Source organism: Acinonyx jubatus, chromosome C2 (genome assembly GCF_027475565.1).
Source record: "Acinonyx jubatus isolate Ajub_Pintada_27869175 chromosome C2, VMU_Ajub_asm_v1.0, whole genome shotgun sequence".
Taxonomy (NCBI): domain Eukaryota; kingdom Metazoa; phylum Chordata; class Mammalia; order Carnivora; family Felidae; genus Acinonyx; species Acinonyx jubatus.
Genome location: NC_069384.1, coordinates 8,210,319 through 8,221,757, shown reverse-complemented (window position 1 = coordinate 8,221,757; position 11,439 = coordinate 8,210,319). Strand labels below are relative to the sequence as shown.

Below are 11,439 nucleotides of genomic sequence, written 5' to 3'. Positions count from 1 at the left end.
CCTTAGGTTTCTTAGTAAAGTCACGTTCTTTGACTATTCCAGCCACTCTTGACAGTCTCGAGTATAAATAGGTTTTGGTGGTCAGAGTGAAGACACTGACCCAGGAGACTTACTCTCACCTCCACCTCTTGGACCCACACGCACGCACTTTTTTTCTGCCCGAGTGTCTAGTTTTGCCCACCTTGGCGTTCCAGAATTGTTCATGCCCAAAAGTGGCCTTCTCTTCTCGGAGCATTTTCCCAAGCAGTTGCCCTGCCTTGTGACTTTTCAGCTCTACGCTGGTCCCAACATCCGTTAGCTTGGATGAGCCTGACCATGGACAGAGGTTTCTCCACACAAAACTTTCTTCTGCCTCGTTGACAACCAGTGGCAATTACAAACAGTGGCTTTGACAGCAGGGGTGCATGAAGAACAGGTGGCCCCCCATGAACAAGATCACGTGCGTCTTTGGCAATGGCTATTCTAATTCTCTCTTGGTGTGGGAAGTCGGGGCCGTGGGGGCGGATGATCGGGCCAGGAAACCTACAGAGCAATGTGGCTCGGGCAGCTCACAGCTTCTCTGGGCCTCAGCTTGCTTAGCTGCGAAGTGGGGATAACAGAACCCCCTCAACAAGGCCACTGTGAGGTCATTACTACAAGACACTACAGTGGGCTGAATTGGTCGAGAACATTCCCTGACATTTTCACTTTCCAGAAAGGAAATCAGGATGAGAGTATGATTTGTCTTGGACTTGTGGGTCTTCTGTCACTCACCTCACTCCTTAACGGCATCCAGCGGCAAACGATTTCCTGTCTCCTGATTTCATCTTCCTTTGATTCACCTCATCAAAACGGAGGCCATCACTGAGAACAAAGGCAGCAGAGCCCTGAGCTCCCCTCGGCCGACACGGTGACGCAGCCAACGTGGGACAGGGAACAGGAGGAAAAGGGCAGAAAAGCATGTCGCTGACGTGGCACAGTGAGGCCCGCACCGAGCGAGGTGAGGGTGGCCTGGGGTTTGGCGCAGGTAAAACTGGACCTCGTTAAACAGAGCTCCCCCGGGAGGCGGGGAGGCGCGGGCGGTGCCTTCCGTCAATTCTGATCCCTCCATCAGCCACGCGGAGAGTAACCATTCCCTCCTCCGAGGATCACCATTCGGCTGAATGATACGTGCACAGCACTGTGGAAGGGGCCAGATCCTAAACGACAACAAACGCTCACATATCTCCTACTCCCATTAGACCCAGAGCCACCGCTGGTCTCTCTTTTTTTTTTTTAAATTTTTTAAGTTTATTGATTCATTTTGAGAGAGAGGGGCAGAGTGAGAGGGAGAGAGAGAATCTCAAGTAGGCTCCTCACCGTCAGCACAGAGCCCGACTCGGGACCCGAACCCACAAACTGTGAGATCCTGACCTGAGCCAAAACTGAGCCAGTCGCTCAACCGACTGAGCCACCCAGGCGCCCCCACGGCTGGTATCTCAACATCCAGTGACTCAGAATCGCCAGGGTTGAGCACCCCCCACCCCCACCCCGAGCAGGCAGCTCAAGGCGCACCCTCTGGAGGGAAAGGAGGAGCCTCGCCGGAGGCAGCACCTCCTGACAAGGTTCAAGGACGGGTCGGGGCCGGCTCAAGACCCTCGAGCCCACCCTCGCGAGCCCGCTGCAGCTCCCCCCCCAAAGTGGAGGATACAAGGATGCCGTGCAGCTGTCTTCCCTGAATTCACTCTTGGTGCTAAGCCGGCCCTTCTCTCCAGGGAAACCAGCAACTTAGTCCTTTTAATCGACTGACCAGTAACCGTGAAAACCAGCCCTGGGTCCTTCCACTCGGGTCAGGGAAGTTTTCCTGGGTGGGGCCGGGCATGGCCACCCGATGGGTGGCGATGGCGGCTTCCAGGGGTACTGGGCTTCCTCCCATCCTGGCACTTGGCCAGCCGACCCAAGCAGGGTTCTGGACCCCTGAGAGCCTCGAAGCCATCTCGCAGCTCGGGGGGTCACGAAGATGTTTGTTGCACACGCGTGGGTACCTCCGGCGCTACCAGGCCCAGGCCCCGGTGTGCGGCTCCTGCCCTTCCCGCCACCCGCTCTGGGGTGGGGTTGGGCTGCCAAGCCTCCCGGCAATCTGGGGGTCTGGAGAGGTGTCCCTTCCTTCCTCCTGTGGCCACAGACGGTGGGGAGGTGAGCTGTTCTTACACGTTCGGGGACGGGTGTCCCGCTTCTCCGCCATCCCCGAGGGCGCTGAGCTCCGGCTAGGCTGGGCTGGGCGGCAGGCTGCTCCTGGGCCCACGGCCACCTTATCACACAACCACACTGAGCAGCAAAGGAGTTGGAAGTCAGTCCCTACTCAGGTGGCCTTGGGTTCATGGAAGCACATTATTTCGGAAAAAAAATTCTGAAAGGGATCGTGGGATCCCAGAGTGTAGCCATCTGCCACAGCCCGCATCTCTGCCTGCACGTGGAGGTAATCTTCTCCCCCAAAGTTTTTTAAATACTTTTTTAAACGTTTATTTATTTTTGAGAGAGAGAGAGAACATGCGCAGGTGCACACAAGTGGGGGAGGGGCAGGGGCGGGGACAGAGGATCTGAAGCAGATGGAGCCACCCAGGCGCCACCCCCCACCCACCCACCCCCCAAGCTTTAAGAGGAGAATTCAGACCCAGACTGGGAATTACGAGATTCCAATGGTGGGGGCAGACAGGGCACCAGGGTGTTCTTCCGCACCAGCTACCAGAGCAGGTAGGCTCAGGACATCGACTGGACGAATTCAGGCACAAACGCTATGGCTTTTTCACACCTGATTTCTGATCTACCTCTTGCCTTTACGCCGGAACTTACAACATGGCCGAGAACTGGAGCCAGGCCCCTCGCCTGCCGATCTCTGACGGCCCAAGTGCGTTCTTGCCTCGAGGAGCGTTTCCAAATTAATACAGGTAGGCACTCACGGTTCAGACTCTTTCCTTCCCCTCCCCCTCCTCTGCTCTTGCCCTTACGGGCGAATTTGGCAGCCCCGGGCACCTGACAGCGGATACCCCGGCCCCAGCCAGCCAGGACAGTAGCCGGGTGGTTGCCGCTGTCCGAGATATCTACACATCTGTGTTTCCCTTAAAAAGCCACGGGAGGTGTCTGGCCAGGAAGGGGAAGGAGATGGCCAGCCTGAGGCCCTTGCCTGGGCCGCTCGGGATCCAATGAGATGAAAATCAAAGCGGCCAGGCTGCTGGCAGGTCTTGAGCTAATAGCCCCTAAGAAGGGCAGTCGTCATATTTATATCCATAAAACCGGTCAACTAAAGAAATTCTATAGCAACATACATCCCAAACCTTTTCTCAGAATTCTTAGTTAGCTTTTTTCTTTTTTCACTAAAAATGATTTCTGCCTTTGAAGTTTCCCAGAAAGTATGGCCTCTTTGTCTTCTGATACTCTAAACACATCATCAAAGACAATTATTAATGTCACGTGAGCATAAAGGGCGATTTATAAACCGGAAATGCGTTCTCTGGGAGCCAGCTTCGGAATGACTCCGTGGATAAGCGCTGTCAGTTTCGCTGGCGAAGCCCCAGGATAACGCGGTGCCTGACTCAGGCGTGTGCGTCCTGGGCTTCACCCGTCGCAGGACGCAGTCGCGGAAGAGAGCGGCGTGGCCGGGTGCGGGGGTGGGGGGGGTGGGGGGGTGGTCAGCGGCCGCCTTGCTCAGGCCTGACCGGGCGGAGGGACCGTCAGGGAGGCCAGGGAACGTGCGAAGCACACGGCTTATTTCTGAGGCCTGTTCGTTGCGGACCAACAGAAACAATGGCTGGATCAGACGGAAGAAACGCGTCGCAACAGGCTCACATTCCGCGAGCCGCGTGGCTTTACCGAACGCACCTCCGTCACGGGCTTGGGGGCATTTTCCCAGCACCACCCACCGCAGAGGGTCTTCGCCTACTGCCCCGGGCACAGGTCTCCTGCCATTCGGAACCCACCCAGCAACAACAGGTGCAGACAGACGTTTTTTCCTCCCGTGCCAGGAAGGGACGCTTTATTCCAGTTCCCTCAAAACTTGGAAGTTGTTATGAAAAATGTTACAAAAGGACTGCAGAACAGAGTCGGGAAAAAATGCTACACCGTTCTAAAGGATGCCGCCTTGCGGCCCCGCGCGGATGATCCGCAGACCCCGTCGCCGCAGCCCCGCGCGGGCGGAATCCACAAACGTCATAAGCCGGAAGCTTGCCCGTGACCATCCGGCGAAGCTGCTTTGCTGCGGGGGAGTCTTCGGTGCGGCAGGTTTCCTCGGCCTCAGGGATCCCACTGTCCGGCCAAGCACAAACGGCTGTTTGTAGTTTTACTGCCTCTACAAGGGGGCAGTTAAGTCAGGAGTCCCAGGAAGCTTTGCTTTCTGCCAAGCGATCTGGCCAAAAACAACGGAGTCCTGTTAAGTCTTAAACAAGAGGTCTGACGAGAGGCGAGCACTGGAAGCAGAAGCTTCGACGGCGACTGTGGTCGGGGGTCAGCTCCGTTTCTGACACAGATTCATCGAGAAAGGAAGCACAAGCTGCGGGCTTCGGCTCCCATGGGTCGGCCCCCCCAGCCGCATTTCCGCCCCGCCGCTCCCGCCGTCCACACTGCCCGCTCCTGGGCTACATCCTGCACAGCTTCAGCGGAAAGTTCTCGGTGATGAGGTGATCCGGGTGGAGAAGCACAACGATGTTAACTTCAAATTCTGAGAAAAGAAAGAACGGGCGTCACACTCACCTGCCCCCGCAGCAGAGGCCACACGCCCACCGCCCGGCTCTGAAGGTGAGGGGCGCACAGGCAGCCCGGACTGCACAGGCTTCTGTGCCCGCGACCCGCGACGGTCACCCTCAGCTTCCAGGGGAACCGGGGAGGACGCTCTCTAGGGGAATTTGTCTTCTCTCCTTGGAACAGGAAGAGGTCAGCTTCTCAACCACACTTTCCTCATCCTCTGTCCTTACCAGAGAGAATCTTCTAGAATCCTTTCTGCTCATTCATAGTCTTTTTTTTTTTTTTTCCTTCCCAACAGTTCTTCATGGAAGAACCGACTGGGAACTGGCCAGCTGTGTGGGTCCCTGTCTCCCGCCCCAAATGAGAGACTGCGGTTTCACTGTTGTTCTTTGCGGGAGGGGTTAATTCACCCCAGACGCCGGTTCAAAGAACGGTCTCTCGTTGACGACAGCAAAAGCGGTGTGTGAGCGGGGAGCTCCGTGCCAAGAGGCCAGGGCCAAGCACCAAGGCAGCTCGGCTGGGGAAGGGGCTCTGCAGTCACCTCACCCAAGGCCCTCGTGGCTGGAGTCCTGAGGGTAGTGTCCCCGAGGGGGTCTGTCTGCCTTCCTGGGGGGGGAGGGGGTGGCCCTGGCAGGAGCTGTGGGCCAGCAGCGCCCCCCGTCTCTCTCCTCATGGTGACGATCGCCATGGCACTCGAACGGCCTGCTGGGACTCTGGTGGCCATCGTCTTCCCCCATCCCCCCGCCCCCTGCCGTCCTCCCTGGAGGGGGCACGGCGTGGCTGGACGCCCGGCAGGCCGGGAAGGCCCAGGTCAGGGAGCTGGTGCTGGTTTTCCTTACGGCAGAGAACACGGGGCAGAACAGCCATTCCGCCCAGGCTCCGGGGCCCTGAGCCGGTCCCCGAGGGAGGACCCGGGCCCGACAGAGCACTGGGTCACGTGTGGTCAGCACCAGCAAAGCTGAAGGGGGCGCACGCAGGTACCGCTGGACACTTGGGACGTACAGCTCGCTCCCACCCCCCAGCCAGATGCCCGGAGCCTCACCTCTGCCGGGCCCATGGACGGCAACTCCAGGGCCCATGGGAGCTGCGGGGCCCAGCCATCGGGCCCTCCCTCTGCTGCGTGCGCTCCCGACCAGCCGTGTCCGGCGGCCTGTGAGCCCCACCAAGTCCCTACCGGTGTCCGGGAGCCTGTCAGCCCCAAACCACACGAAATTCACGATCAGGTCTGAAGAGCATTACTGCTGTCCCGGCCGAAGGACTGAGGGCGTGATTTATATGGAAGAATCGCAGGCTCGCATGACATGTTATATGGACACTTTCTAAATCTGATAGAAACAGCATGCAAAAAGTTAGGTGCTTAAAATACAGCACAGAAGAACAAAAATGTTTAGAGCTCTTGAAGTTTATGTAGAAAAACCAAGTGAGAAAGCAACAGATAAGCTCCTCCTTCTGGCTTGAAATCAAAGTACGCTGAAGTAAAACACGGCCTTTAGGACGCCGTGGGCAGTGTGCCGGGGGCCTGACGCTGGTCGCCAGGGGGGCACCTGCGGGGGGAAGCGGGCAGCGGAGGGCGCTCGCTCTGCACTCCAGCCCCTGGCGCCCTGCCCTCCCTGCTGTGGGCACACACCAGCTATTTGATAATCATATACATGTTTTGTGAGAAAAGTCACAGCGGCAGGGCGCCTGGGTGGTTCAGTCTGTTGGGCGTCCAACTTCGGCTCAGGTCATGATCTCAGGGTTGGGGAGTTTGAGCCCCGCGTCGGGCTCCATGCTGACAGCTCAGAGCCTGGAGCCTGCTTTGGACTCTGTGTCTCCCTCTCTCTCTGCCCCTGCCCTGCTCTGCTCATGCTCAGTCTCTTTCTCTCTCTCTCTCTCTCACTAATGAGTAAACGTTAAAAAAACATTTTTTTTTTTTAATTAAAAAAAAAAAAGTCACAGCAGCTTAGCTCGGGTCAGATCTGACCCCACGCTGTCTTTAGCAGACGTCGCCGTCCTTGTACGTGTTTGGCAAACAGCGGAGTCTGGCGCCCTCTGCTCCTGCCACGGATGTCCTGACCCCACGACATGCTTGTTATGATGTCACATGGCAGGTAAAAGCACTCAAGGGGCTTCACAAATATTCGTCACGGAAAATGACCAAGACGCCGCCAGCTGGTGGAAGGCAGCAGCCTTCACGGTGATCACACTGATGGTCACGTCCGAGTCTCCCCCAAACGCCAGCCTATCAGAGGAGCCTGCCTGACCTCCTCACGCACACGGCGGGCTTGCTCCCCGCTGTGCTAGTTTCCTTCTCGAACCCACGGTCCCTGCCCCACGGCGCCAGGGCCACTCTGTCTCCCCGTGGAGGGCCGGCGCCGCTCACGTGTACGGTCAGGGCTGGCACGGCAGCCTCTCGGGGAGCTCCTGCTGAGTGGCCGGAGGACTGGGTGCTCTGGGCCCAGCCCGCCCCAAGCAGACCCGTGTGGGTCTGGGCCTCAGGCACTCGGTGGCCCTTCTGCGGGCCCCGCCTTCGCGGGAGAACCCCGGCAGGCCCGGGGCAGGGAGCCAGCGCGCTTACCCACTTTGAAGTTGGTGGTCTCCAGCGTAGGGCAGGTGAACAGCCGGGGGAAGACCATGTATATGGGGACAGACAGGCTCCGGCAAACATCTCCGTCGGCGATCTGAATATTCTGAATCTCCGTGGCGTCTCGGGCATATCCTTCGGCACACCCTGGGGGAGGCGGGCCGCCGAGCGGTCAGGACACAGCGGGTGTCCAAACGGGCCGAGCGAGAGACCCCGGGGCCTCCATGAGCACCTGTGTCACCCCGCTCACCCAGCGCTGCCGTCTGCCCCACGCGACTCGAGCCGCCTCCCTCCGCGTGGCGCCTTCTCACACGGACACGTCCCGGAAGCGGGAGGCGCGCCCTTCCGCCCGCTGCCCCCTCGGCACGCCGGCCGCAGGGCCCTTACCGCACGTCTCCACGCGGACCAGCTGCAGCTCTATGCTCTTGATGGCGGCCTCCGAGCTCTCGACCAGCAGCTCGCCCGTCAGCGGCTGCGTGATGACACAGCTGGTTGAGCTGAGATGGCCCCTGATGAGAAACTTGGGGAGCAGGGCTCTCTACGACGAACAGAAGCAAGACGTCAGGGACGAAGGTGCCAAGGGAGATCACTCCACAGTCAGTCACTCGGTGCAGATAAAAACCGAACACAAAGCTGGGTAATTTTCGTAAAACCCACGGTCGAGTCAGCTAACAGACTGAATTACTCAACAGCTGCCCGCAGACACCAGGCGTCCACACGGCCCGCACAGAATGCCGGCTCCCTCGGAGCTGTCCCGATCGCCTAGATCAGATCTGGAAAGCTCCTTCTTGCCAAGCAACACGACCTAAAAACGCCCGAGGAAGTTGCCAAGAGCGTGTAACGGCCACGGGCAACCGGTCACACATACACCCAAAAGGTTTTTAAAAAATAATCAACTTAAAAATGCCCCCAATTATTGGGGCCTGGGTGGCTCAGTCAGTTAAGCGTTGGACTTCGGCGTAGGCCACGATCTCAGGGTTGGTGGGTTTGAGCCCCGTGTCGGGCTCTGTGCTGACAGCTGGGAGCCTGGAGCCTGCCTCAGATTGTCTCTCTCTCTCTCTGCCCCTCCCCTGCTCATGCTGTCTCTCCCTAAAATAAACATTAAAAAAAAAATGCTATGCTCCCAATTATGCAATTTTGAAAAGCGAAGGCATTTATTTCAAGGACATTTAAACAATTTTTTACATTTAGTTTTATTTTTTCTTTATTTACTGTTTTTTTAAGTAGGCTTCATTCCCAGTGCAGAGCCCAATGCGGGGCCTGAACTCATGACCATGAGATCAAGACCTGAGCTGAGATCAAGAGCCAGACACTCCAACAACTAAGCCACCCAGGCACCCCTCAAGGGCATTTAAAGAAAACAACTGTCATCAATGCTTGACTAAACCTTCTGGATGCTTCCTCTGTAGACCTAAGAACCTGGTCACAGGTGGATGATGACTTCTTGTGGGAAGTGGATATAAACAGAGGTAGCTGTTCTAGAAGCCTTCACCTCGCTGGTCCCAGTTACTAAAGTGGGGTTTGGAGCACTGCCGTCTCACAGAAACAAAATGCAGCCACAATGGGAACCACCCACGTAATTTAAAATGTCCTAGTAGCTATATTTTAAGGAGTAAAAGGAAACAGCTAAAACCAACCAAAACGTCCAAACTCTCCCTTCCACATATAATCAATATTAAAAATTACATTTAGGGACACCTGGGTGGCTTGGTCGGTGAAGCGTCCGACTTCGGCTCAGGTCATGATCTCACGGTCTGTGGGTTCGAGCCCCGCGTCGGGCTCTGGGCTGACAGCTCAGAGCCCGGAGCCCGTTTCAGATTCTGTGTCTCCCTCTCTCTCTCTGACCCTCCCCTGTTCATGCTCTGTCTCTCTCTGTCTCAAAAATAAATAAACGTTAAAAAAAAAAAAAATTTTTTTTTTTTTAATTACATTTATATTCTCTTTCTTTTTGAAATCCAGTCAGGACCTGACACCCAGAGCTCATCTCAGTTCAGACTAGCCACACCTCAGGGGCCAGCAGTGGCCGTGACTGGTCTCCCCTGTCGGGCAGCGCCGGAACTGGGGTGCAGGGACCTGCTGGCCCCAAGGGCAGAGAGCTCTAAAAAAAGACTTGAATCAAGACAAAGTTCTAAAAATAACTATAGAGAGGCTATTTGTTCCAAAAACTAAAAAGCAGTAGCAGTCTGCATTAAAATTCTTTCAGGCAACTGGCAAAAAAGAAAAGCTCTCAACGCCCAGCTAAAGATTCTGACTAATAATTCACTTTACCCCTCCTCCCGGGGACATGACGTTGGCATAAACGAACAAACAAAAAAACAAGCTACACAGAGAAAGACCAGCCCGGTGAAGTGTTTCTGTGAATAAAAGCGCACGGACAGCGAAGCTCCCGGCTCAGGGAACCACGTCCTGCGGTTAGAAGACAGAGCTCTGCACACGCGTGCTCCCAGCAGGCCCTGGGCAGCCCTGAGGTCAGAGGTGGGGCCCACCCGGGGAAGGGGCAGTCGGGGCGGGGCAGTCACAGGGACGGCGGAACTGGCCATGGGCGGCCCCTGGGGTCAGCGTGTCCCCCTCGAGGGGGACTTCCCACCCAGGACGCTCCCAGAGCAGGCTGGGCGAGTGTCCCCATTTACGGCCACAATGCAGGACGACAAGGCTCTGACCCCAGAAGACAAGCCACCTGCACACCTTCAAAGAGAGCCCACGGGCCGAATGCCCCTCCCGTACAGCAGAGCTCCTCAGGTAGAGTGTGCGTGTGTAACCACAAGGACAGATTATCATTTGGGCTGAGGACAGAGAGTCTGGTTAACAAGGCCACACACGTTTGATCCTCGTTTATATAAACATAAGCTGACACCCAAAACCAACAGACACTTGAGGAAAATAAAAGCAAGAAAAAGAGGCCGACGTCAGCAAACAGGATCACCAGGAAGAGAGATGAAGGGCCGTGTGTCTGCAGGAAGAGGCGCTATCTTGCGAGAGGAACTGCTTGGAGATGAATCACACTGCTGCGGAAGCAAACGTTGCTCTTAGTAGTAGTAGTAGTAGTATTTTTATTATTATTTTTAACGTTTATTTATTTTTGAGACAGAGAGCGACAGAGCATGAACAGGGGAGGGTCAGAGAGAGAGGGAGACACAGAATCCGAAGCAGGCTCCAGGCTCCGAGCCGTCAGCAGAGAGCCCGACGCGGGGCTCGAACTCACGGACCGTGAGATCGTGACCTGAGCCGAAGTCGGACGCTCAACCGACTGAGCCACCCAGGCGCCCGAAGCAAACGTCTCAATAGCTGGGCTCCATACCAACCAAAGAGCAAATCAGTGAGCTGGAAGACCGAGCCGAGGACTCTGCTGGGACACGTCTAAGAGACACTGAGAGATGGTCACAGAGCTGAAGGAAAGACAGCAGGCACACTGACTAAGGAAACATCAAAATCCGGGCCAGGGCTTAGACGTTCCACAATGCTAAGGATGGGGAGATACTGGAAGTTTTCAGGGCTGGGTAAGGAAGAGGGAGGAGACACAGATGAGCTCGCACAAATTTGGGGATCAGGTCATCATCAGCATCACGAGGCACCAGAACACCAGGCAGCTACTTCCCAAGTTCTAAGGGCAAATGAAATTAGAGCCAGAGTCTTCGACCTGGACACACTAGGGTTTCAGTGTCTAGTGTCTGTTAGACACTCAAGGATGTAAGTTCACTCCTCGCCCTTTCTGAAAGAATGACTCTAGGATGTACTCCAGCAACACAGAAAATAAACTGAAGACACACGAGAATGGGAGAGGAAGCAACAGGCAGCGATGGCCACAGTGACACCTCCAGCGAAGCATGACAGTTAAATCCTGCCTGTGATAGTTCAGGCAACTATGAGAAATGGCTTCTAAGCCAACAGAGGCTTAATTAACACTGAGAAAAATGAAACAGACACACCGGACCTTAGATTTCAGACCATTTCAACAAACGAGGGTGTGGTAGGAGGAAAATGCGAAAATGTTATAAACCTTCCAGCAGAAGGTTCTTGTTCTCCGTGTTGTTACTGAAACGCATGATTGTCTCTGCATGTTTGAACATTTGGGGATAACTGTCCGGAAAACAGAAACAGGATGTTAGAGAAAAAAGGAGCAAGTAACAGTACGCTAACAGAAAAAAAACCCTTGCGACCTTAATCAATTAGACCAAGGCCAG

General features: G+C 55.7%; 1 protein-coding gene across 3 annotated transcripts in view; it reads right to left on the bottom strand.

The window, feature by feature from the left end:
- Nucleotides 1-959: 959 nt before the first annotated feature.
- The window catches only part of VPS26C (VPS26 endosomal protein sorting factor C), a 48,721-nt gene continuing 38,241 nt past the window's right edge, over nucleotides 960-11,439 (bottom strand). The window contains exons 5-7 of one of the 3 annotated variants that reach the window (XM_053220557.1): nucleotides 7,646-7,796; nucleotides 7,253-7,405; nucleotides 960-1,178 (exon numbers count right to left, since the gene is read on the bottom strand). In XM_053220557.1, the coding sequence (XP_053076532.1) occupies nucleotides 1,090-1,178; nucleotides 7,253-7,405; nucleotides 7,646-7,796 (393 nt within the window). In that variant the 3' untranslated portion in view covers nucleotides 960-1,089. Of the gene's footprint in view, nucleotides 1,179-3,960; nucleotides 4,673-7,252; nucleotides 7,406-7,645; nucleotides 7,797-11,439 lie in introns of those variants that run through there. The other 2 variants (XM_027041618.2, XM_027041619.2) reach the window with 2 other exon arrangements.